Raw genomic sequence first — 23,035 nt, forward strand, 5'->3', positions numbered from 1 at the left:
AGACATTTTAGAAATACTGTTTTAGATAACGATGAAGATACTTAAAAGGTTTATGTGCAGATAAACACTAGATAGAATAAAGGGAAGGATGCTGGGCATGAAATATCTTAAACAAATTTGACTGAAATAGAATTTAAGAGTATTATATAAGCAACACTTATTATTCAATCAAAATTCTTTCTCTTTGGCGCGACAACGCTTATTTGTGTTTTTTTTCTGCATATTTTGCATTCTATTTTTGAATACAAACGAGAATAAGTTCAGTTAATTAGTTATTTGCTTTATATAGTGTACTAACTTATAAAAGGGGTTTCCAAAGTTCTAAAAAATATACTTTATTTACAATATTGAGGAAGAAAAAAATTTGTCTTTTTACGTTTGTAAACCATTTCCAGAATTATTTTGCAAACTCAACAACTGATGTCATATATCTTGCTGTAATGAACTATTTCTATATTATGTCTGAATCTGATTGTTCTGTTTGTTTTAAGTTTGTACAATAAATCGTTTGTGAAAGTTGAGACATTGTCATTTATTTTGGTAGGCAGTTTGGGACAATTCTGACTCTTTGCTAGAGTGCCACAAATTGAGAAAAAAAATCTAAAACCTAATAATTACAAACAAATCGAGTTTAACTCTTATAAAACCAAAATGGCTACACTTACATGTAGTCTTTAACTAGTTAATCCTGGAAAAAGCGCCGAAACGGCTAAAAATGAAATGTTAATTTATCGATGTTGCTCACTGCAGACCTGGAAGGTCTTCTGCGCATGTCCGGAAGTGATTATCAGTCGGAGCGCACGGCAAAATGCGCAAATTATCGCATGTCTAGTGTATAATATGTATAATATATTGGCTAAAGTCTAGGATTCGGATTACCGTGGTTACAAAATATATACATTAAAGATCAAACAAGTCCGAAATGTAAAACAGAAATTAAAGCAAATTTCTTCCTGATTGAGAGCTCCTACCTTCTTAGATAGAGGAGACTTTTATAGCCGCCATAAGATAAGCATATTAGTATAATAGTTGTAGTTAAACAATCTTTAAGATAAGAACGCAACCAAGAAAATGGCAAGTATACTCGATGTATTTTATGTAAGTGAGTTTGCTTGTGAGAGATGATAAAAAATATGTAGAACACCGATCACTTCACCTAGCATCGGCGTAAGCAGATCTCTGTTATACGGATGTATAAGTAGACCAAATTATGTAACAACACTATGTAGGACGGGTTGCATTTTATTTTAACTTACTTATGTTTTCCTTATACAACCATTAGCTTGCGCATCAACATGTTAATCCATTAAGGAGGAAGAGAAAAACTTACGAAACATGTTTCGAAGTAAGTATAATATATCATTTTTAACAAGCAGCTAGTTTAATTATCATATTCTCAAATTTTAGGGCCTACTACAGTCACAAAAATAATGGTATTTACTACGGACATCATAGAGTGCTGCAGTATAAATACAGTGGAGGTATGTATGTCTGAAACAGAATTATTAATGATACGATAGAAGGGTAATAGTACTAACTGGTAACTTTGGCATATGTCTCTGTCATGAGGATATCTTTGTACTTCCATCATGCAATGTGTTATATTATTTATTGAATATTTCGAAATATTTTTGACAGTGAAGGCAAGTTTAAATATATTCCTAATATGTATGATACAGCATACTGTATATACATGCAGCACAGTAATATCCTAAATTTGTACTACTAATAAAACACCTATTCTTGACTATAGACTTGTTCACTGGAACAAGAACAAAAACAGACATGATGACGCCAAACATGATGAAACGTAGCAAGTAGCAAAGGTTTATAAGATTCTTCACAATTTATTTGTTTTACAGAAACACACAAAAGAAGAAAAAGAAGTACAGTCACAACAGCACAGATTACACGTAAGTTATTATGATATATTTTAACAAAAGAAATATAACTCTATGCTCGACTGATACTGGGTTCCTTTGGCTTGTTCTTTCTGTGCATGAAAGTTATCATCGTAGACATATTAAAATAATAAAATTTACTACGGTATGTCGACATTTAGACATTCATTGGTGATTAAAATGTATACTGGGTTAAGTGTTATTTGATATGTTTGAAATGTCATTATGTTATGCTATGCACATATCACTATAATAATACATTGTTTACTTACAGAGATACTTATTTTACATGTAATTAGTATGAATGCTAGCGGAGCGTACAATATGCAACGCGGTAGTCAATTGAAAATTAAATGTTACTACAATGAAATATTGATTTCATAAAAGATTTTGATAAGATATTACTCAGCTGATCAAGTAAGTTAGTGGCATTATATACAGAAAGTCAACAAGGCAAAGGAGTTGACTGATTGATCCTCCTTGTGCAAGAGTAAGTGTGAGTTAGTGGCATTACATTCAGAAAATCAATAAGGCAAAGAGGTGATTAATTGATCATCAGTAAAATGACAAGTACAAATCATTGGTTGTAATCGAGAGGCCTGCTAATCAATGGCAAGATCTAGAATATTATATGATAAGTTACGATTCTGTAATTCAATGAAAGTTCTTGTTTTGGAGACAGTTCTCGCTCTGGAACGTCTGTGACATTTACAAAATTGGCTTTTGTCATCATAAATCACACAATAACAAATGGAAATCGTCCGTACAACGGAAATTTTCGGATTGTTTCTTACGTCAATATCCTTCCGCTGTAATGTATACTTTTAAGAAGAATCCATAAAGTTTTGATTTTACGTAAGCTTCGAATATCTATATTGATCAATTTTCAATTTATTTTCAGGTAAATATTTCCAACACAAGGTAGAGCTATTGAACTCAGTGTTCAATCGTGGTTGCCTTAGGCATCCGTCTTCCGACTTGTTAAGTTTTTTGTATGTAAGCTAAGGTTTTAGTGTCCGCTGTTGGAAATGCATTGAAACTTCACATACTTGTTCACTATATAATATGGCAGGCAATTCAGTATTTCCATAACTGTAATTTGCTTTTCATAAATTTTTGCATCGATTAAGCAACATTCGGATACTTATTTTTTTTTTTAAGTACGTTTGTTTTGCAGTATAGCCTTTCGTGGAAACATATTGAATGTCACACATATGTTCACTATGGAGATATGACATGCATTCACAAGATCTATTTCTTGTTTGCTTTTCATAAAGGTTTTTGGTTATTTTTTGGATGTAAGCTGGCATCTCAGTAACAACGAAACTTCACACACTTCTTCGCCGTTTTCTTGCATTGGGTGCCTAAGTAACATAAATCTTTTTTGCATTTTCACATAGTTATCTCCCTTATTTCAATTTAGCAAGTTTTGGTGGTCTTTGTGTTTAAGCTTATAGCGCAAGGGGAATATATTTTGAGTATTTTTTTTTAAAAATTGTGTTGTCTCATTTGCACCCGTTTGCCCCTGTTTTCATTTGTTTACTTTTCTGCGTCAAGGCTGTTGAATAGTCTTTCTTTGTTGTTCTCCGAAAGCTGTTGTTGACTGACCTTTTCACCAAAATCTTTTCAGGTTTCAAAGTTCTCTTTTGATGATCTCTCTTTCTTGCACTATTTATTAGTTCTGTAAAAATGAATCCTCTGTGCCATTTATTGCTTTTATACGACGTGAATATTTAGTTTGTTTAAGTTAGAAGTACAAGAAAGGAGACAGAGTACAAGAAATTGACAATTAGGCGTGAATTATGCACCTCCTATGTCAATTAATTGGACAATGTAACAATTGACTATTCAGATACATTTTGCTTTTCTAGCTGCAAGTGAATGTGGAAGCACCAGAAATTGCTTTAGGTATGTATGCATATTGAAGTGCTAGCTATTTCTATGGGCAGATATAATCAATATTATAGCTGCATTAGAAATTATCTAATGCAGCTACTAAATATAGTGCAGAAGGTAGTAAACCGTTGCAACGCTTTTGAAATAATGCAGAAAATCTACTTTCTTCTTGTATTTTACCAATATCTTACTTCTGTTTTCACCCACAGTATCATTTTTCAGTGTCATTTATCCATTCTATGCCAAACAATTTCACCCAAACCGTCGTGTGCGAGTAGCTTTAAAGAGTATGAGAAAATATACCCTTAAACAATATCAAAAGTTTAATTGAAATTAAGTGGCCCTTTCGGCTTGCCCATCAGTATTGGCGTATTACATGTATTCGCCTGTATAGTTTGATATGTAACTGCTAACTGCTTGCAAATTTATAGCCTAATCCAATATATGACTTTCACAGAGTACTTCGCAAAATTGATAAAATTTTCATACAAAGGTAAGGGACCTGATTACACACTTTTAATATCTTACTTTTATCCTACAGAAATGGGGAGGAAGGATGTGACCATTTTGACTGTACATACTTCCTGTCATACAAAACAACAGACAAACTTGTTGATATAGAATTAAGTGCGAAAACTAATGGCTGGGTTGCCGTCGGTTTTTCGTCGGATACTAAAATGGTAAGTGTATGTGTATGTGAGTTCGGGTTTAACGTATTTTTTTCAACAATTTTTCAGTAATATTAGCGACGGTGTGTACTTGTAGCAGTGAGCATAATGCCCAACTTTATAGTGTTGCCTCACTAGAAAATTACGTAGTAAACACGTGACATCATAACTGACCTAGACATATTTATACTAACACCGGGTTGAACAGTCCTAGCATTATCCTCATAATGCTGAGCGCCAAGTGAAGAAAGTTCTAGTACTATTTTGTAACGTCTTTGGTATGACAAGACCAGAAAGCGAACCCACGACCTTCTGTACTCGAAACGGGCGCTCTCTTACTAGGCTACCGAGGCGGTAAAATGAACAACCAGTACCTTTTCCTTATAAATAGAAACTAGCATAGAGAGTGTAGAAGAATTGTTCATCCTTTAATGTACATATAAAATTACTTACCTCACGACATGTCGCAATTTTGTTTAAATCATAAATATTATGATCGAGTAGGTTCTGCTAGGGTGATTTTCTTACGACATCTTTGCTGACAGACAGTTTACTGTATCGTTTTAAAACGTGAACAAATAAACACAATACAGACATAATGGTAGTCATTGTAAAGTCTACATTCTGCTGTGCTCCTAAAAAGGTTGTTTGTTACTTTTGGAAAATAATTTATAATTACTGACGAAAAAGCAGTCTTGATAGGTTTATAACATTTTGATTTTTCCATCAAAGGGGCTTAACCACACTGGTCCTACAACAAGAACCTATACATTGTTGCTAAATTTACTTGAAGCCAAAGGATTACTACTGATGTTATCATATGCCAAAGTCTGATATATCTGAAAATGTTATAAATCTATATTCTGTTTTTAAAAGACATTTTGAAAGACATTTTTGGTTTGAAACATAAATATCCCCTTTAAAACAGTTTGGAACATATTGTATGATTTTTGAAAGAAAATTTACTGGATACAGGAAACAAATAGCGTCATATGCCCTTGACTTTGAATTCAACGTGGAGGCAGCAAATATGTATATCACACTATAATTGCGTCAAAGATATATGTCTGCAAGAACGATAATTTTTATAGGTTTTGATGACTTTTATTCCATTTATAACACCACGGAATAATGACGAGGTATTATCTTATGCAGGTTGTGGTGAAATTATATTCTATTTATATATTGCAGGGCGAAGATAATGAGGTCTTTTTCTATTAAGGTCGCTGTAGGGTTGCTGTGAGATTATATTGTATTTGTGTTTACAGGGTGGAGACGAGGTCATTGCTTGCCGGAAAACAAGAGAAGACACAGTTGAATCAGGATCGTACAAAAACCAATACTCGCACCAAGATCCAAAGGTCATATCTGGAGATAATGTTGTCACATTAAAGTCAGTGAGTATTTTATATGGTTATTTATGTTGAGTGTTTAAGGGTATTTCTGTTCGTATTATTTAAGCAAATATTTTTGCTCTAGGAAATTATGCACGTGTGTAAGTAAATCTTCAAGATGAATCTTTTCATAAAGTCAGTACCTGTAATAAGGATTCCTGCGTCAGTAATTTAAACACTTATTCAGACTCCGGATTTGCAAACACGTGCATGGTGATAGATTTAAGCTAACCTTGGCCGAACATTATTGCTGAACTGTTTGTATATATTGCAATTATTGGACTATGGTGTTCATGTTAATATGATAAACCAGAAGATGGATATACAGGCCATCCAAATCACATCACATATTTTAACAAAATCTTATTAATACACTTTTATTATTATTTCTTGCTATATAATCAATGTTGATTTCAATAAAACTTTTAGCAGAGTTATCAGAAAAGAATATTCCGAAAAACCACTTGGGTATATTGTACGACGTGAAACATGATAAGGGTTTAACGTGTGCCTAGCTAAACATTTTGATGATGGATTTCATTTCACCGCTTCTAATTACAAATTATTTCTCCATAAATCATTGCCTAGACGTGATGGTGTATATTTTGCCTCTAATGTGATTGTCGTTGTTTTTGTTCTCCCAGTTGCTTTAGCCGATATGTCGTTGAACTTTGAAAGTCAGCCGTTGTCGACAGTTTTATGAGTTTATGCGTTTGTATGTGTTTTATTGTTGTTGCTTTTAATCTAGTAAATTTTCGACTTTTACTGATTCATCTTTTTTTTCTCACAAGTTCAATCTTGCTTTATTTCCTAGTTATTTGTCGTAATAAAGTTTCAAATTCTGGCTGTTGTTTTATGCCGTATTCATCTGTTTCGCATTATTTAAGTGGAATCTTTCATTGGTTTTTTTTTTCTCTCTTTCAAAAATGGTTTTGTAGCACTTATGTTTTATGGATTAACGGAACGCAAAGTCAGTTTTTGTGGACTTGGTTTTACTTTGTTATACAACTACGGTGTTAAATTGTTTATTTCTTGCCTATATCATAGTGACCTTTCCTACACTTCCCTTGTGAAGTTGTAATTTACTTTCCGTAGATGCTGGTTAGGGAAATTTTTATATTTGGTTGCTTTTGTTTTCTTGGATTTAGAGTCACACCGGCATAATTTATGTCATATGGCGACTGTTCTAGAGAAAAGGTCCCAGGTGCCCGTGCGAGTACTTTTCAGAACTACAGACCTTCCATAAGCCAGCTGGAAGGCTTCCTCTCATGAAGAATCCTACACACCCAAGCGAGATTTCGAACCAAAAACGGTGAAGGACAAGTGATTCGAAGTCAACGACATGAACCACTCGGCCATTAGCGCTAAGCGAGAAAGCCACTAGTACCTAAATCGCGCCTTAAGTTTGACGCGGCCGTGCATAGTTAAGCTTTACACGGTCACCCAGATTTATCAATACAATTTCAAGTAGATGCAGCAGGCTTTGTAATCTGGGTCAAGAGTTCCGAAGATTTGGCAACGGTTCAAACTTTTTTGCAGTCACTATGAAAACAGGCTGTGTAAAAGTAAGGAAACGTACTAGTATTTTATTTTACTTCAAAAATGGAACAATTACAGTGGCGGCTTTTAACGTCTGGGTGAATCGGCCTTGATTTTATGCATTTATAGCGTTTTTGTTTAAGTGGAATTTTGTTGTAGTTATTGGATCTAAGCCATTCACGGCTGAAGAACTTTCACTCGTGGCGGAAATTGAGTATTTAGTGTAGAGACTGCGGACATTTGTATTTAAAAAAGGCAACGTTATGCCTTGTCAAAGTGTAATTGTTTGTTTTGTAGATGTTGCTCAGTCAGCACCTTACAGATGATCAAGGTTTATGTTGTAATATGTCAGCATGTATGTGTAACTGAATCAAGATAGCGGCGGATGAATTCGCCTCGTCAAAATTTAGATTTTTACTGCTGTGTACTCGTCCAACAGAATTCGGTATAGTACTCAACACTATATTTCCTCGAAATACAGTATATACATATTATTTCTTAACAGCATAATATACAAAAAGAGAACAATTAAGCGATTTATTTTTGTAATAGAGGAATAAATATAAACTATATAGCCGTTTCAAGTTCGTGTTCTTTAGGTATGTAATAGTGCGTTATCCGCCGGGAATTAGCCGAGTTATATTCCTCTTGAAAGAAATATCTTTTTGTCAAGATGGTGCCAAATTTCCCAGACAAAGTTGTTTTCTCCAGCAGATGAGCAATTTACACGTACTATTTCTGTCCTTTTTATGAAGCAATTTAATTTACTGCGAAAATGTAACTCCGATGATTCTGATTTTATTTGAGAGGTGATAACCTACGGTTCCAAGTAATTTGTAATAATGAAAATAATGTTTTTAACGTGTCCTCGTGGGCTCGTAACATCATCTGAATTCCAGATATGTAGCCAAAGAGCCTCATACTTTTATACGTCATTTTGAATATATTTTTATTCTAACAGTTGCAGATTTTTTGGTCATAAACACAAATGAAACTGAAACTTAAAGTTTGAACTTGGTTATGTTTAATGATGTTTTATTTATTCTTTAACTTACACTGTTCTGAAGTGTTATCATAAAATGTGTTTTAGTTTTGTTTGTTTGTAAGTCTTTTTATTCTAGTACACTCAAAACAAAACAGTAGGTCAAGGTCAACTCTTGTTATACAGTATAATTATTTGAATTTGAGACCATCACTTAAAGGTAGAATCCCTGAGCTAAAGCCTTCCCGTTAACCCTTACCCTGCTATATTTCTATAATGGACTGGTCCATCTTTCAATTTGGCCAGTACCACTTATTATTCAAAGGGGTTTTCACTAAAAATTTACTGACTGAATAGCGAACAGTGCAGACCATGATCAGACTGCACGGATGTGCAGGCTGATCTTGGTCTGCACTGGTCGCAAAGGCATAATCATTTGCCACCAGCAGGCTAAGAGTTAAGAAACATTAAAAAAGTTTAGTGAAAACGTAATACATTCCGTAGTTGTAACAGATGCATAATCAGCTTTCTACCTTTTTGAAAGTAAAATTCAAAAGGTGAGAATAAAGACACATTGTCAAAATTGCCCATGTTTACGACAGCGTTGATATGACAAAAACGAATTATATGTGATTTTTCCGGCAACTGTTTCTACTGTAGAAACATCTCACATACATAATTTGCATTGTACATGTTTTAGTTTTTAGGACTACAGATAGTGATTTACGTCATTGGCATTTCTAAATATAGATGTGTCTATGTTGTCCCTAAGATAACGCCTATCAGTCATTGACCTTATGTGATCTTGTTAAGCGTTGTGATCTTTGTGTAGTTTCAGGTTAAAGACGGGTATATCTACTGTCACGTGTCACGGCCATTGACTGTAAGAATGAGCGTCCATCAAGACCTGTCCAACGATTGGTACCAGCTTTATGCATATGGACCTGTATCTTCAAGTATGTCTTTTCTTAATTCAATATTGCATATATATAAGTTCGAAATACATGTAATTAGGTTTTATGTAGGCTCTAATCCAAAATGTTACGTGCATTTATAACCAAAAAATGCTGTTCTCTTAATTAGCAATTTGACTGAAGTACTTGAACATCTGAGGATGACCCATTCACATTCGTCTTCTGTATATTTTGGATTTCCAATATTGCTATTTTTATTTTCGCAAATCTATTTTTATTTGAACCAATCAGACGACTTGTTCGAATGTCAAAGAGTAAAAATAATGTGCAGTTAGTCTAGGGCTCGAACCCAGGACCCCTCGCTTACTAAGCGAGTGCCCTACCAACTGAGCTAACCGGCTATCTGACATTTTACGACATAAGAATTGTTATTATCAAAAACCAAGACTTTTCTAAGCTTGCAAAATGTTGTAAGTGAGCCTTTGATTGGCTAGCGGAAGGGTCGTCAGAACGAGGCTATCAGTAGCTCGTCTTCAGATCCTAAGCGTAGCGTAATAGGAAATGTACTTTAGTCAGATTGCTTAATTAGAAGCCGCGAGTTTAATTCAGGCAAAATCGGGGAATTTTTTGAGCCAGTAATTTGACATTACCTCAATAGAAAAGGTAAAAATATTTTCATATAATTATGGTTATCATTGTTTTGCGTCTTTTGAACGTTGCATGTTTGTACTGAAGGACGGTATGGGATTTAAAAACGCCCTGTTTATTACCAAATGTACTTTTAAAACATATTTTGTCGCATTCATTTAGTGTGTTTAACTTATTGTCAGAGTCGGCGATATATGACCATTTTGTGTCGATTCGCCGTAAAACCCAACTCACTCACTATGGTCAAAGATGTTTTACATATGACTTAGCTATAGTTACAGTGACTGTTATAATGATGACATCCATCCAAGATAAGTGTCAGACTATTTTCAAAAACCATGAAACAATCTTGCATGATTATCAAAAAAGCATACGGTAGAATAGCATGTAACAATATGTCTTGAATAATTTACTTGATATTTTCCAACGTAAACCTGCCATTATTCTGCAAAATCATATTTTTAGTGAAAGCAAAGATTGATTTAATCCCCGCATTTTGTCTGTCGTGCTTTTTTAACCAGAATAATGGAGACATTCACCAAAATCCGAAAACAGAAACCGTTAATCACGCATGCTTTAAAAGTACGATTGATTTATCTTATTTGAGCCTTAATAAGCATTGTAGTGAATTGCGAACTTTCCTTTGAAAAAAAAGGAAATGGTTTAAAAGTTCAGAACGAATTCCTCATAAATTAATATTTGTTTCCTTTAATTTTTACGATTTAATTATTTTGTTAAAAGTAAACTGAAAGGTCTTGTAATTATTTCTCTGGGAACATATTTTGTAGGATAACAGGTAAAGTTTTTATGCTCTTATATACCTGCAAGATATGTTAAGATAAGATAAGATAATATTTATTTAACGTCGGTTATAGATAAAAATTACAACATACGCTTGAAGTTTGTATCCGACATAAACATATTATCCTATAACAAACAAAGAAACAAACTGTAAATAAAAGCATCATTAAGACATAATTAAAAAATTAAGTTCTCCAGATTAAAACCTGAGTATCAAACCTAAAAATGGAATTGAAAGACATATATTACATCATAGTGATAGAGGTAAGAACATAAAATTACTTAAGAAATTCATTACTAAAAGATACTTATAACACTGAAAAAATGAAGACAATTTTAAACAAAAGCTAAGACCTGTGTAGTATCTGCTGGTCATAAAAGGAGTCTAAAACTACACCTATAAAAATTATTGTCCAGACTTGCGAAATAAAATTCTCATAAACAGATTTAGATTAAGCGATCAGCAGCTATCATTCAGGGTGAAATTAAGACATGATAGTATTGTTTAAACAAACAGGAATACATATATCACACATGCAGAGTAACTAAAACTAAAATAACTAGGACATTTGCTAAAGCATGCAGCTAAGACAAACTAAACAAATAAGATACAACGAAGCCAAGACAAACTAAACATAAATAAGATAAAGCAAAATCAAAACAGCAGAATCAAAATCAGGAGGGATGCAATGTTCACTCGGTCTATGTGATGGATGGTGAACGGAACACGTATTTCGTACACAACACATTTATTATTCGAAGCAAGAGGTAATTTAATTGTAGCATGAATTAAAAAATCTATCTATTCATTTATATCAATGTGGGAAAAGGAGTTCTTATGACATGGAACCAGTCTCTTTCGACGCAGCAGAGTTATTCCTGACACATGAAGTCTGGAGTGAGTTTCGGTGCAGTGGCGAATAAACGAACACGAGGCGAGTGAAAGGGGTCGCTCCGAGTCGCGATTTATATATATTGTATATATAATAACTTCATGCAGAGCACGCACATTTAATGAATACGCAAATGTCAAAATAATACTTTGTGTTGATATTTATTATTTCAGGTGGGGAATTAGAGAAACATTATGTAACACCACTTGTTTCAAGGAAGATTTCAGTGTTTCGGAAAATGAACATTCTCACGAGTGGTTCAGAAAAACTCATACCTATAGTGAATATTGTTTTTGTATTTGTATTTGTACATTACTGTCATTTTATTCAAAATTGACACTTTTTATTTGATTATATTTTAAATCTGGCCTTTCAAATCGATGTTTGGTAGGTGTGCCAGAGTATATAATGACTTGCCTTTATGTAAATTCATAGAATAATGATAATAAATTAATGTAAAATTACATGAACCAAAGTTTCGCATTAAATTTTCGTAAACTATGTCATTTAAAAACAAAATGTTAAACAGTACGAATAAATTTTATGTCTACTGGACGAACGATATTTCCACAGAAATAATTCATCTGACGGAAACATGATTTGTTATCGAATTCTAATTCAAAATTCTCTGTATTTCCGTCTTAATCAAAAGTGTTCCGATGATGTGGTAATTTGTTAAATTGTATATATTGTATTTTTACACAAATCTGTATTTACATTTTGTAATTTATTGACTGTTTGATAAATTGACTTCTTGTTTGCCTTCTCGATTGAATGCTTATTGACTAGTTGAATGAATGAATGAATGAATGATTGATTGATTGATTGATTTTTGAAAATTTTGCCACCTCTATATGCATTAATTGTGTGTTACAATGCATGTAGGAAATGTTATATTACCGCTTGTGTGCTTTTTCTATAACAAGTCACCTTTGCAATACAAATATATCCTGCATGGTTTTCCTTATAATCGTCTTCTGTAACACAGTCTGTGGCTTTAGAGTGTTAATATACCAAATCGATTACTTTATACAGCTGTGGCTTCAACCAGTTAGTAAATGGTTCTGACAGCTTCATATGAAAAATGTGTCTATGGTCTTATTTTGGTCAACGACGAAGAAAATGACACACATTGTATAATTTACAGAAGACATAAAGAAAATAAAGGCCTGTTTAATACCATATCCAGTCTGTGTTTATTAAACCGTTTTCTATCGCAATGGTATTTCATCTATGTTTCTATAGCCCTCTTGTTAAAAATTACATTGTTAGCACAATGAAATCATCGCATAAGTAATTGATGTCCAGGTGCAAAAACAGATACAATACTTACGGAACGATCAAGGATGATAAAGAATTAGTTTTAAATTTCAATGAAAAGTAATTTACACATACTTTTTACGCAAAGAAAACAATCTTAGACACCTACTCAAAAAGCAAACAGCTTTCATCCCGAACGTATTGCGATAGGTTATTTTCATTTTACGTATCATCTTAAATAGTTACATTTTACTTTTGAGCAAGTACATATAAATTTTCTACAAAACTGTGGTGGTATTGAAATGGAAATGGTCCGTGTATATGATATTTTAAAATGATACGCAAATTACACACAGCTTTACATTTATTTAAAAGTTTGTTAATTGGATAACATTTTAAATGTAGTTGAAACTATGCTGAAGTCTGCTATTCTGGCATGTAATTGTTTGAAAAAAAACTGTGCTGGAGGTCGGTAGATTGAAATGAATCCGACTGAAAAGATAAACTTCTAAACGTGTATACTGTTTATATTATTTTCTGTTGATCTAATGTTGATGAACTTGAGACATTTAAGGTTTTTTTTTGTTGATAGCGTAAATGCTATTGGTATGGCCATATTTATCAGCAGCAGCTGCTGTGCTTTTCATTTTGAGAAATGAACCAACGTATCCCAGATTGAATTATAAGGCAATGTCCGTGTGACTTTATGTTAAGGTCGCTGAGTGTTGTGTTTCTTTTGTACATCACTCATATTCACGCATATAATAATATATAATTATATAAACAGTAAATGGGTAAGAATACATATTTTTGTATATTGTATAGTGAAGCGATAGATATGTATTTAATAACATTTTTAGAAGTGTTATGTGTATTTTAGTTATTGATGTAAATATGTTTAAATGCTTGGGATACACTGTATCTATGTAACTTTTGCTTCTACGGCTGTACTGCCTTCGTTGGAGGGATCTTTCAGCAAAATGCAATTAGTTTCCAATGCATCAAAATCTTCATTTTATTGTTAAGCTCTATCAAAGTGCTGTACTGTTACCAGTAATTCCATTGCGTTCCAAAAATGTCAGAGAAAAGCTTTCAAGACATCAAATATGATTAGAACTTGTCTGAGCAATAAGTTGTTTTTCAAAGATTTCACTTTATTGTTTGAATTTGTACTGATTCATTGCCTAACTTTGTATACTGCTGTGTAATATAAAACTTATATGTACTCTCGTATTTTTCATATTAATTAAATCTTGATATTAAATTAGTCTTGTTGAGTTTTCTTTAAAATGATTTAGTCTCACACGGGCGAAGCTGACATAATCGCACACCCATACCAAATAGAGTACTGTAAAATCATTTAATTTTGTAGGCACAAAATTCGTGGTTTTTGAATAAACGGCATTTTTTAAGGATACGAATTCATTGATCTCAAACTATGGAGATAAAATAAATGGAAATTGTGCTTATTAGTCTGGATTTAATTCCGCGGATTGATTTAACCACATAATAAATGAAATTTAGTCCGCCTTGAACATAAATGATAACACAGCATGTAGATCACACTAAATTCATTTGACTGACTAACGTTGTCCTGTGGTATCCATACAATAAATAATCGCTCTTAAAGAGATATTGCAAAGGCGTTAAGAATGACTATATAATTATAATTTATTCAATATTTTTTAGTGGTTTGTTGACATAAAACGGTAGATAATATTTGTAGCTTTCATTTTCTCAGAAAATTGGAATTAAGTTTTATAATTGTCCTTGTTACGGAGCGAATATATTTTACTCTCCTCTTCCGTATCTTTCTTCGGCGAGTCAAAGTCAATTAAAACAATCTTCTTGTTGTCATATTTGGATCAAAAGAATGTAAGGGATATTAAATAAAAATGAATAACATCAATGATATTTCTTGGCTTGGCATTCCCTTGTATATTCGTCCTTGTTCAACTCCCCCCTCCCCCCACCCCCCCCCCCCACCGACCCCATTTCGCCCTTTACTATTTCCTTCCCCTCCATCAATATTTAGCATGAATTAATATGTACTTGTTGGGTGTTTGAAGAAACCCGTCTGAAATATTTTTCCATTCCAGCTTCTTTTTGTTGTTGGCAAATCCGTGGCCCTAGGGCTGTGTTTTTGGTGTTCTGTGCTTCCGAGAAATGTACCCTTACCTATTATCTTTTGGCATGCTAAATATTTTTACAGCCGCCACATGGCACTCAAAGATTGCTGTTGTGATAGTTGATAAAATTTGTAATAAGATCCTTTGGAAGTATAAAACAAGCAAAACAAAAGCAGACTCGGTTTGATGGAGTCTGTTAATGAAAGGTAACGCCCCCTGCATCAGCATGTTGGACTTCTATTACACCGATATTTAATAGACTCTATAATCTCAGGACAGAAAATTATACCTTTCACAACATAACTCATATTTAAGTATCTTAAACAAGGGTAATCAAAAGGCAATTTTCTACAAACCGCAAAATTTCATACTGAGGCATTGTGTTGTCTTATACTGAGTTATTTACTTTAGTGTATGCATTTTATGTAGTGGTTACAGGGAGAAAGAAAACTGACGATTTTTCATGAAAAGCTATATTTTTTTATTGAAATACAATAGAAAAAAGCACGGTCCATTAGCTACTTTAAAATTAAAAGACAGAATAGATCTTCGTTTTGAAACGTATTCAGCTTCAAAAAGTTCCCTTTATTTATCTAAAGGCTAGAACCAAAAGCTCTTAAATCTAATTTGATCTGAAATATAGCTTATGATAACATATTAATTTCAAATACATAAATTGTTCATTAAATGAGTTTTACAAAAGATGAAAAAAATACTGCCCATGTAGAGTATTCACGACAGTGATTGTGCATGTTTTTGAATAGGAAATGTGAACTTGATATTTAAAAATGTCATTTAAGCGGAATTGACGTTTTCAAAACAATGTTATATCTTTAGTAAGACTTGTATACTGAGCTGAGATGTTTAGGCATGCTGTTACTAAACACGAGTTAATACAAAGCAATGGTATAGTCGTTTTCGTGAAAGGATTGTTATAACTTTACGTGTTCTTCTTGATGTCTCTTAAATTGGACCCCTTACCTATCTTCTTTTTTGGATCATTTAGAATTACATACTGTTTAAATGTTTAAATATCACTTTGCAGAATTAGCAGAATGTTATGGACTCTGTTTCAAAGATTGTTAAATTTTAAATATCTCTAGTGTGTAATTTTACTTTTTCGAGCTTCGTTCCATTATATCACTGTACAGCATCAGCATAAATTCTACACTAAAATTCTGTATTTAAGGACGTAAAGGTAAAATTAGTTTAAATATTCCCCTCCCTAGCGGCGAATTAACTGGAACACAATGATAAGCTAAGCTCTTACATTGGTACTATATGAGCACAAAGACACATCAAACCTCTTCATCAACCTAAATGAAGTGATAATCTTTTCACGTAAACCTCTCCCTAGAGATGAATTAACCGATATAAAAAGATAAAGATAATGTATACCTCTTAGTAAGATAAACTCAAATCTCATTAAACCTAATAAAACAACACCAGAAAAGTATTTGCTGCCTTTGAGGATTTACATTATTAATCAGGAAGACAGAATATATGAGAGGGTTTAGTATTCTATTGTGAAAACTTTGGTACGAATGAAATTTGATGGAACGCATCGTGGGATTCGGCTTTTATCAAATCATTATCCCTTGCTTTGCCTTTGCACTTTAAATTCTTTGCTAGCTTTTACAATAATAAACCTTTTTGGATCTTATTTACTTCTAATGTTTGTTGTATTATCCATGGTACTCTTAAAATTCATGAAATTCAATATAATATACGCATCGGCATATACAAAGGCACAAATGCCAGGAGACCTTTGAACAAATGAGGAATAATTGCTTAGGTCGCAACAAGTCATGCCATTAAGTCCCACTGGCATTATACCAGAAAGAGACAATGCTATAGTACATGATTTAGTCTTCCCCTATGCATACTATGAGAACAATGGTACCCAATGAGAAATTATACTAACCAGTTTTATTCACACATTACTCACCTAAAACGCGGAAATTGATAATATGAGCCGCGCCATGAGAAAACCAACATAGTGGGTTTGCGACCAGCATGGATCCAGACCAGCCTGCGCATCCGCGCAGTCTGGTCAGGCTCCATGCTGTTCGCTTTTAAAGCCTTCTAGAATTGGAGAAACTGTAAGCGAACAGCATGGATCCTGACCAGACTGCGCGGATGCGCAGGCTGGTCTGGATCCTTGCTGGTCGCAAACCCACTATGTTGGTTTTCTCATGGCACGGCTCATATGAATACTGAACAATTGGTAAACCTTTATCTTCCACCGTGCACCAGTCACATTTGCTCTATGTTCTTTTATCGCAGATGAACTCTGTGTAATAAAACTTCTATAACCGTCCGTGTTGATGTTCCAGCCCAGACCACAACAGACATTCAGACATTAATCCAAATGTATATTAAGCGTTCTTTAAACTTCACGTAAGTACGCTATATTTTTACATGCAACATGAATATGCAATCTCAGTCCTTTAGATTAAATAAAGCAGACGAATGTGTAAAACTGTATGTTGCCCATTCGACGACATTTATATATGAGCCGCGCCATCAGAAAATTAACATAGAGGTTTTGCGACCAGCATGGATCCAAACCAGCATGAGAATCCGCGCAGTCTGGTCAGGATCCATGCTGTTTGCTTTCAAAGCCTATTGCAATTAGAGAAACCATTAGCAAACAGCATGGATCCTGATCAGACTGCGCGGATGCGCAGGCTGGTCTGCATCCATGCTGGTCGCAAACGCACTATGTTGGTTTTCTCTTGGCGCAGCTCATATCATTTTACATTGTTATTGCATATTTGAATACACTTCAACTCTGCATGTTTCTGTTCATGAGAATCCGCGCAGTCTGGCTGGTCAGGATCCATGCTGTTCGCTTTCAAAACCTATTGTAATTAGAGAAACCATTAGCGAACAGCATGGATCCTGATCAGACTGCGCGGATGCGCAGGCTGGTCTGCATCCATGCTGGTGGCAAACGCACTATGTTGGTTTTCTCTTGGCGCAGCTCATATCATTTTACATTGTTATTGCATATTTGAATATACTTCAACTCTGTATGTTTCTGTTCAAGTTTCCCTTGCTGTGTCTTCTAATCTTAAGGTAGTTCTGCACGTTTGATAAACCGGGAGTGAAGGCGTAACGTCATTTATCCGGAAAACGTAGAATAAAGCCTAGATTCGGCGTACGGAAATGGAAATCATTTTATGAATTAATGACAATTTGTGAGCAAATTTATTAAAATGACACTGCTACTATATTTCTAAAGTCAAAATATGATATGAAAACATATTACACGTTAAAAAATTCAAAACAATGTCTCAAAATTAGCGTGGAATAGTCGGTGCACTTTAATTATGGTTAAATATCTCAAAAATAAGCACATGGGTCTATACATTTTATTTCGCCACATTATAGGTTATGTGTTTATTTACCACTTCGATAAGTTTCATCAAAATCTACATTGCAGAAAAAATTCTATTTGCGAAAATGTTATGAAAGTAATGATATGAAAAATTGCGTGAGGTCCAAATTTTTCAAATCAGTCTAGCAAAAAATCAAGCATACGACCCAATCACTTTTATTTGCCAAATTTTCTAGGTATAATCTAATGTTTTAAAAAATCGGAGTTTAATCAAATTCTACATTGTAGAAAAAATTTCGATCCAAACGTGCAGAACTACCTTAAGAGATACATGATCCCTTCTTTACAGTTTGTGGATTAAAGGTCATTTATAATCATAAGGTATGGCTATATGAGACAACTCTCTACAGAATGTTTACTTTACAAGAAACATTTAGCAAATTTTTACAACCCATCTTACCTATGATAATACATTGACAAAAGTAGAGCTTAGAACATGTGTTGGTATTTATAAAGAGCTGTTTTGGTCAGATTGAAAGAGAAAATGAACATTTCATTACAATTTTACAGGAATTAAACAAAAAGAGAAAAAAAGAAAAACATTTTGACAGTTTTAGATTTATATTTCCCCCAAGTAAAGCTAAATCATAGCTTAAATTTTGCCCATTTGTTATTAAAGTTGGGATATATTTAACAATGATAATGGGTTGTTTCCAAAAAGCGATAAAATATGACAAAGGTGTACTCCAACTAGGAAAACTTGTTAAATGTTCAGTAGTGTCAATTCTCTTTAATGAAAATTGACGGTTACTGAAAATGCCATAAAACCTATAACTGGATGTTTTTCACGCAATTGCGTTACTGGTATTATATCATTGAAACTGAGACTTGCAGAAAGCCTGCTTTTCTTATAGAATGGGTAATCTAGTAGCACATTCTGTCAGATGATGGCGGAAAGAAAAAAGTATATTTTCTTTTATTACTTACATTATTTACAAAGAAAACCTGCATAACCATGTATAATTGATAAAAAGCAGTTAGAGATATAAGCGGATAGATCTTTCAAACTGAATAGAACAACAGATTGTTACCAACTAAATGGAGAGGGAGGACAATGACCTGTACTACGCAATCTTCAGAAAGTGAACTTACTCTCTCCTTCTATTGAGAGTAAATCAATTATTCTCTAAACTCTCATTACTGGATAAAAGACAACAAACACAAACCATTTAGGAACGAGAATCATATTTGGCAGTATATATCTATACAAATAAATTTCACTGAGCGGGACATCGAGCCCAGACCTCTCCTCTTCTCTTGCTTGACTGTCTGTATTGACTTGTATGGTCTGTATTGGTCTGTATCTTATCCGATGGATAAATCTGAAAAGCTAAAAGGACTTGAATAACTATGTTCGATTATACATTTAATCAAGTGTTGCGTACAATATTTCTGTCAATCCGCTAGGACAAGGAATCTACAAAAAAGACTATATTTAAATGGAGTTCACTCCAAACATATTTATAAACTGTGAATCGCGCTCTATTCAGAGTACTCCCTTGATTTGAGAAAACCTAAAGAAAAGTAAGCTATTATCATATATAAAACATTATACACATTCATACAAACATCTTCCTTAAAAAATATATATTAAAATACTGTCCCATTTTCTTCGACTGCGTATAGATATCTACTTAAAATTATTTCACAATTGAAATTTAAAGTTTAAAAACCGATTCCAGGGAGGGAAGGGTGGGCATGAGAAATAAATGTGTACTGCCAAATAGTCTTCTCTAGATGGTGAAAAACAAGTTACACTCGTATATATACCCCACTACACAAACGCATGAAATACACGAGCAAGTTACTGAACTAAAACCAATACCGTAAACCCAGTCATTTTCGTAACGAGAATAATTTTATTTACTCTCTCCTTCTGTTGAGAGTAAATCAATTATTCTCTAAACTCTCATTACTGGATAAAAGACAACAAACACAAACCATTTAGGAACGAGAATCATATTCGGCAGTATATATCTAGACAAAACAAAGAGAGAGAAAATATAACCTGTTTGATACATTTTACCTTCAATCAGCAGCTCTGTAGATTGATTCTAATCAAACAAGTCGTGAACTCCTCATAAAATCCTCGAAATGAACTTCTGAAAAGATCGGCTACTCTACTGTCTTAATAACGGCTGATACCTATAAACAACAAGCAGCTTTCTTCATATGTATTATCCCTTGATGCTTGAGAGAACACTAAACCCCGTCATTCTATCGTCTATGGATACATCGTGATCGCCTGAAACTCGAAACATTTAAATGAGTTACAACAATCCTTAATTCAAACACGTGCACATCTCTACCGGACGGCACATTCCCGATATCTCAACACATTCGGAGTTGTCAAACGGCACTTGCCTGATATCAACACATCCAGATTTGTCAAACGACACATGTCTGATATCTCATCACATTCAGACTGTCAAACGGCGCTTGTCTGATGTCTCAACACTTTCAGACTTGTCAAACGACACTTGTCTGATATCTCAACACATCCAGACTTGTCAAACGACACATGTCTGATATCTCAACACTTTCAGACTTGCCAAACAGCACTTGTCTGATATCTCGTCACATCCAGACTTGTCAAACGACACATGTCTGATATCTCAACACTTTCAGACTTGCCAAACGGCACTTGTCTGATATCTCATCACATCCAGACTTGTCAAACGACACTTGTCTGATATCTCAACACATCCAGACTTGTCAAACGACACTTGTCTGATATCTCAACACATACAAACTTGCCAAAGGGCACATGTCTAATATCTCAACAAACATCAATTAACATACAAAATTAACAGTTTATATCGCTCGAATATTAACATTACTTCAATTATAAATGAAAACTAATCTGAACGAACTCCGTTAGTACGATGATATACATACAAAAGAATCACAATCGACCAAATAGTTTAAGTTCAGCAAGAAAATAGATATATAATTATATATACTGATACTTACTTAGTAACGGCTGATACCTATCAACAACAAGCAGTTTTCATCATATCTATTATCCCTTAATGTTAGAGAGAGCACCAAACCCCGTTATTCTATCATCCATGGATACATCGCGATCGCCTGAAACTCAAAACATTTAAATTAGATTTCGAATACACGTGTACATCTCTACCGGACGGCACATTCCTGATATCTCAACATATCCAGACTTGCCAAACGACACTTGTCTGATATCTCAACACATTCAGACCTGTCAAACGACACTTGTCTGATATCTCAACACATCCAGACTTGCCAAACGGCACTTGTCTGATATCTCAACACATTCAGACCTGCCAAACGGCACTTGTCCGATATCTCGACACATACAGACCTGTCTAACGACACTTGTCTGATATCTCAACAAACATCAAATAACATACAAGATCAACAGTTTATATCTCTCGCATATTTCATGATTAAACTTCTAAACTTAAATGGTATCAATATTTGTAACAACTATTATCTGAATAAATCTCAAATAAAACAATTCTTAAATAAATGAGCTGTAAGTCACGCGAAAGAAAACTAAACATAATCTAATTACTGCAAACCAATCAGCATTATTCTTAACTTGACGATCACTGAATCGTGGATCCAATACAAAACATTAATTACAAATAAATACCAATTTTAACGAATAAATAGTTTAAAATAAACTTACTTTATTCGAAATAGCGAAAATGATATTTTGGAAAGCTATCCAAGTCTGGAATGCCGCATCCAAGCTAAATGCTGGAAACTCCAATATTAAATACAGAATTTTGACTCCTCCGCTAACTTCTGTACTGAAAAAACATTCTGAAAACTCAACATAACTTATTTTCTGCAAACAGCTCTTTTCTCTACCATGAATCTGTATATAAACAAAAATCGCTAATGCAATAAACAATTTAATCAATTTAAATTCTATACCTGTCTTAACTAAACAAACTTCCTATTACGATGTACATTTAAACATTTCAACACCTTTTCAAATGTCTTTACTGTCCTTCAATTTTACAAATCTAAATTCAAAGACACCGACAAACGGGCTTCTAGCGAGTCTTGCACATAACCGTCACGAGCGGAAACTGATCTCCATCTTCCAGCTTTCTGCCACAGTCTTTCACAAGTATTATTGTTCGCACTAATCGATGCTGCTCCTGACCTGAACGAATGAAGTCCGTAAGCACTAGCATTAAGACCCAACACTGTCAATTTTTCCTTAAATAAATCACTTACTGTGGTGTAACATAAATGCTTATTATTATTTCTCAACATATATTTACCAGTTCTCTTATTAAAAGTCACAGCCCTGAAAATGTATTCATCGGAGTCATCACTAATATCTGCCACACGAAAATATCTTTCTACAAGACAAACTGGACATGTAACTTTACCCGTTCTAGCTATTAAAACTTCGTTGCCTTGCCTTAAGACATCAGTTTTGGATTTTTCAAGGAAGATGCAACAGTAAGCATCAAAGAATGTAAAATCAGATCTTTTAAGATTTAATACTTCATTAATCCTAAAGAATCCTGCGAAAGCTAGAACGAACAGAGTTATAATTCTTAAATCGCCCAAAGGACAGTTCTCAGAAGCGAAACGTTGGACTA

General features: G+C 33.8%; 1 protein-coding gene and 1 non-coding gene across 2 annotated transcripts in view; one reads left to right on the top strand and one right to left on the bottom strand.

Annotated features, from left to right (window-relative positions):
• LOC123532347 (uncharacterized) overlaps window positions 1-14,161 on the top strand; it is an 84,125-nt gene extending 69,964 nt beyond the window's left edge. The window contains exons 3-9 of the mRNA XM_045313758.2: window positions 1,408-1,481; window positions 1,863-1,913; window positions 3,773-3,809; window positions 4,339-4,477; window positions 5,734-5,862; window positions 9,213-9,336; window positions 11,810-14,161. Coding sequence (XP_045169693.2) covers window positions 1,408-1,481; window positions 1,863-1,913; window positions 3,773-3,809; window positions 4,339-4,477; window positions 5,734-5,862; window positions 9,213-9,336; window positions 11,810-11,973 — 718 coding nt within the window. The 3' untranslated portion in view covers window positions 11,974-14,161. The remainder of the gene's footprint in view (window positions 1-1,407; window positions 1,482-1,862; window positions 1,914-3,772; window positions 3,810-4,338; window positions 4,478-5,733; window positions 5,863-9,212; window positions 9,337-11,809) is intronic.
• Trnat-agu (transfer RNA threonine (anticodon AGU)) lies at window positions 9,623-9,695 on the bottom strand. The gene has a single exon. It is a non-coding gene; the product is annotated as a tRNA-Thr (tRNA).
• Window positions 14,162-23,035: the final 8,874 nt, after the last annotated feature.

The sequence above is a fragment of the Mercenaria mercenaria genome, chromosome 11, assembly GCF_021730395.1.
Source record: "Mercenaria mercenaria strain notata chromosome 11, MADL_Memer_1, whole genome shotgun sequence".
Lineage (NCBI taxonomy): Eukaryota > Metazoa > Mollusca > Bivalvia > Venerida > Veneridae > Mercenaria > Mercenaria mercenaria.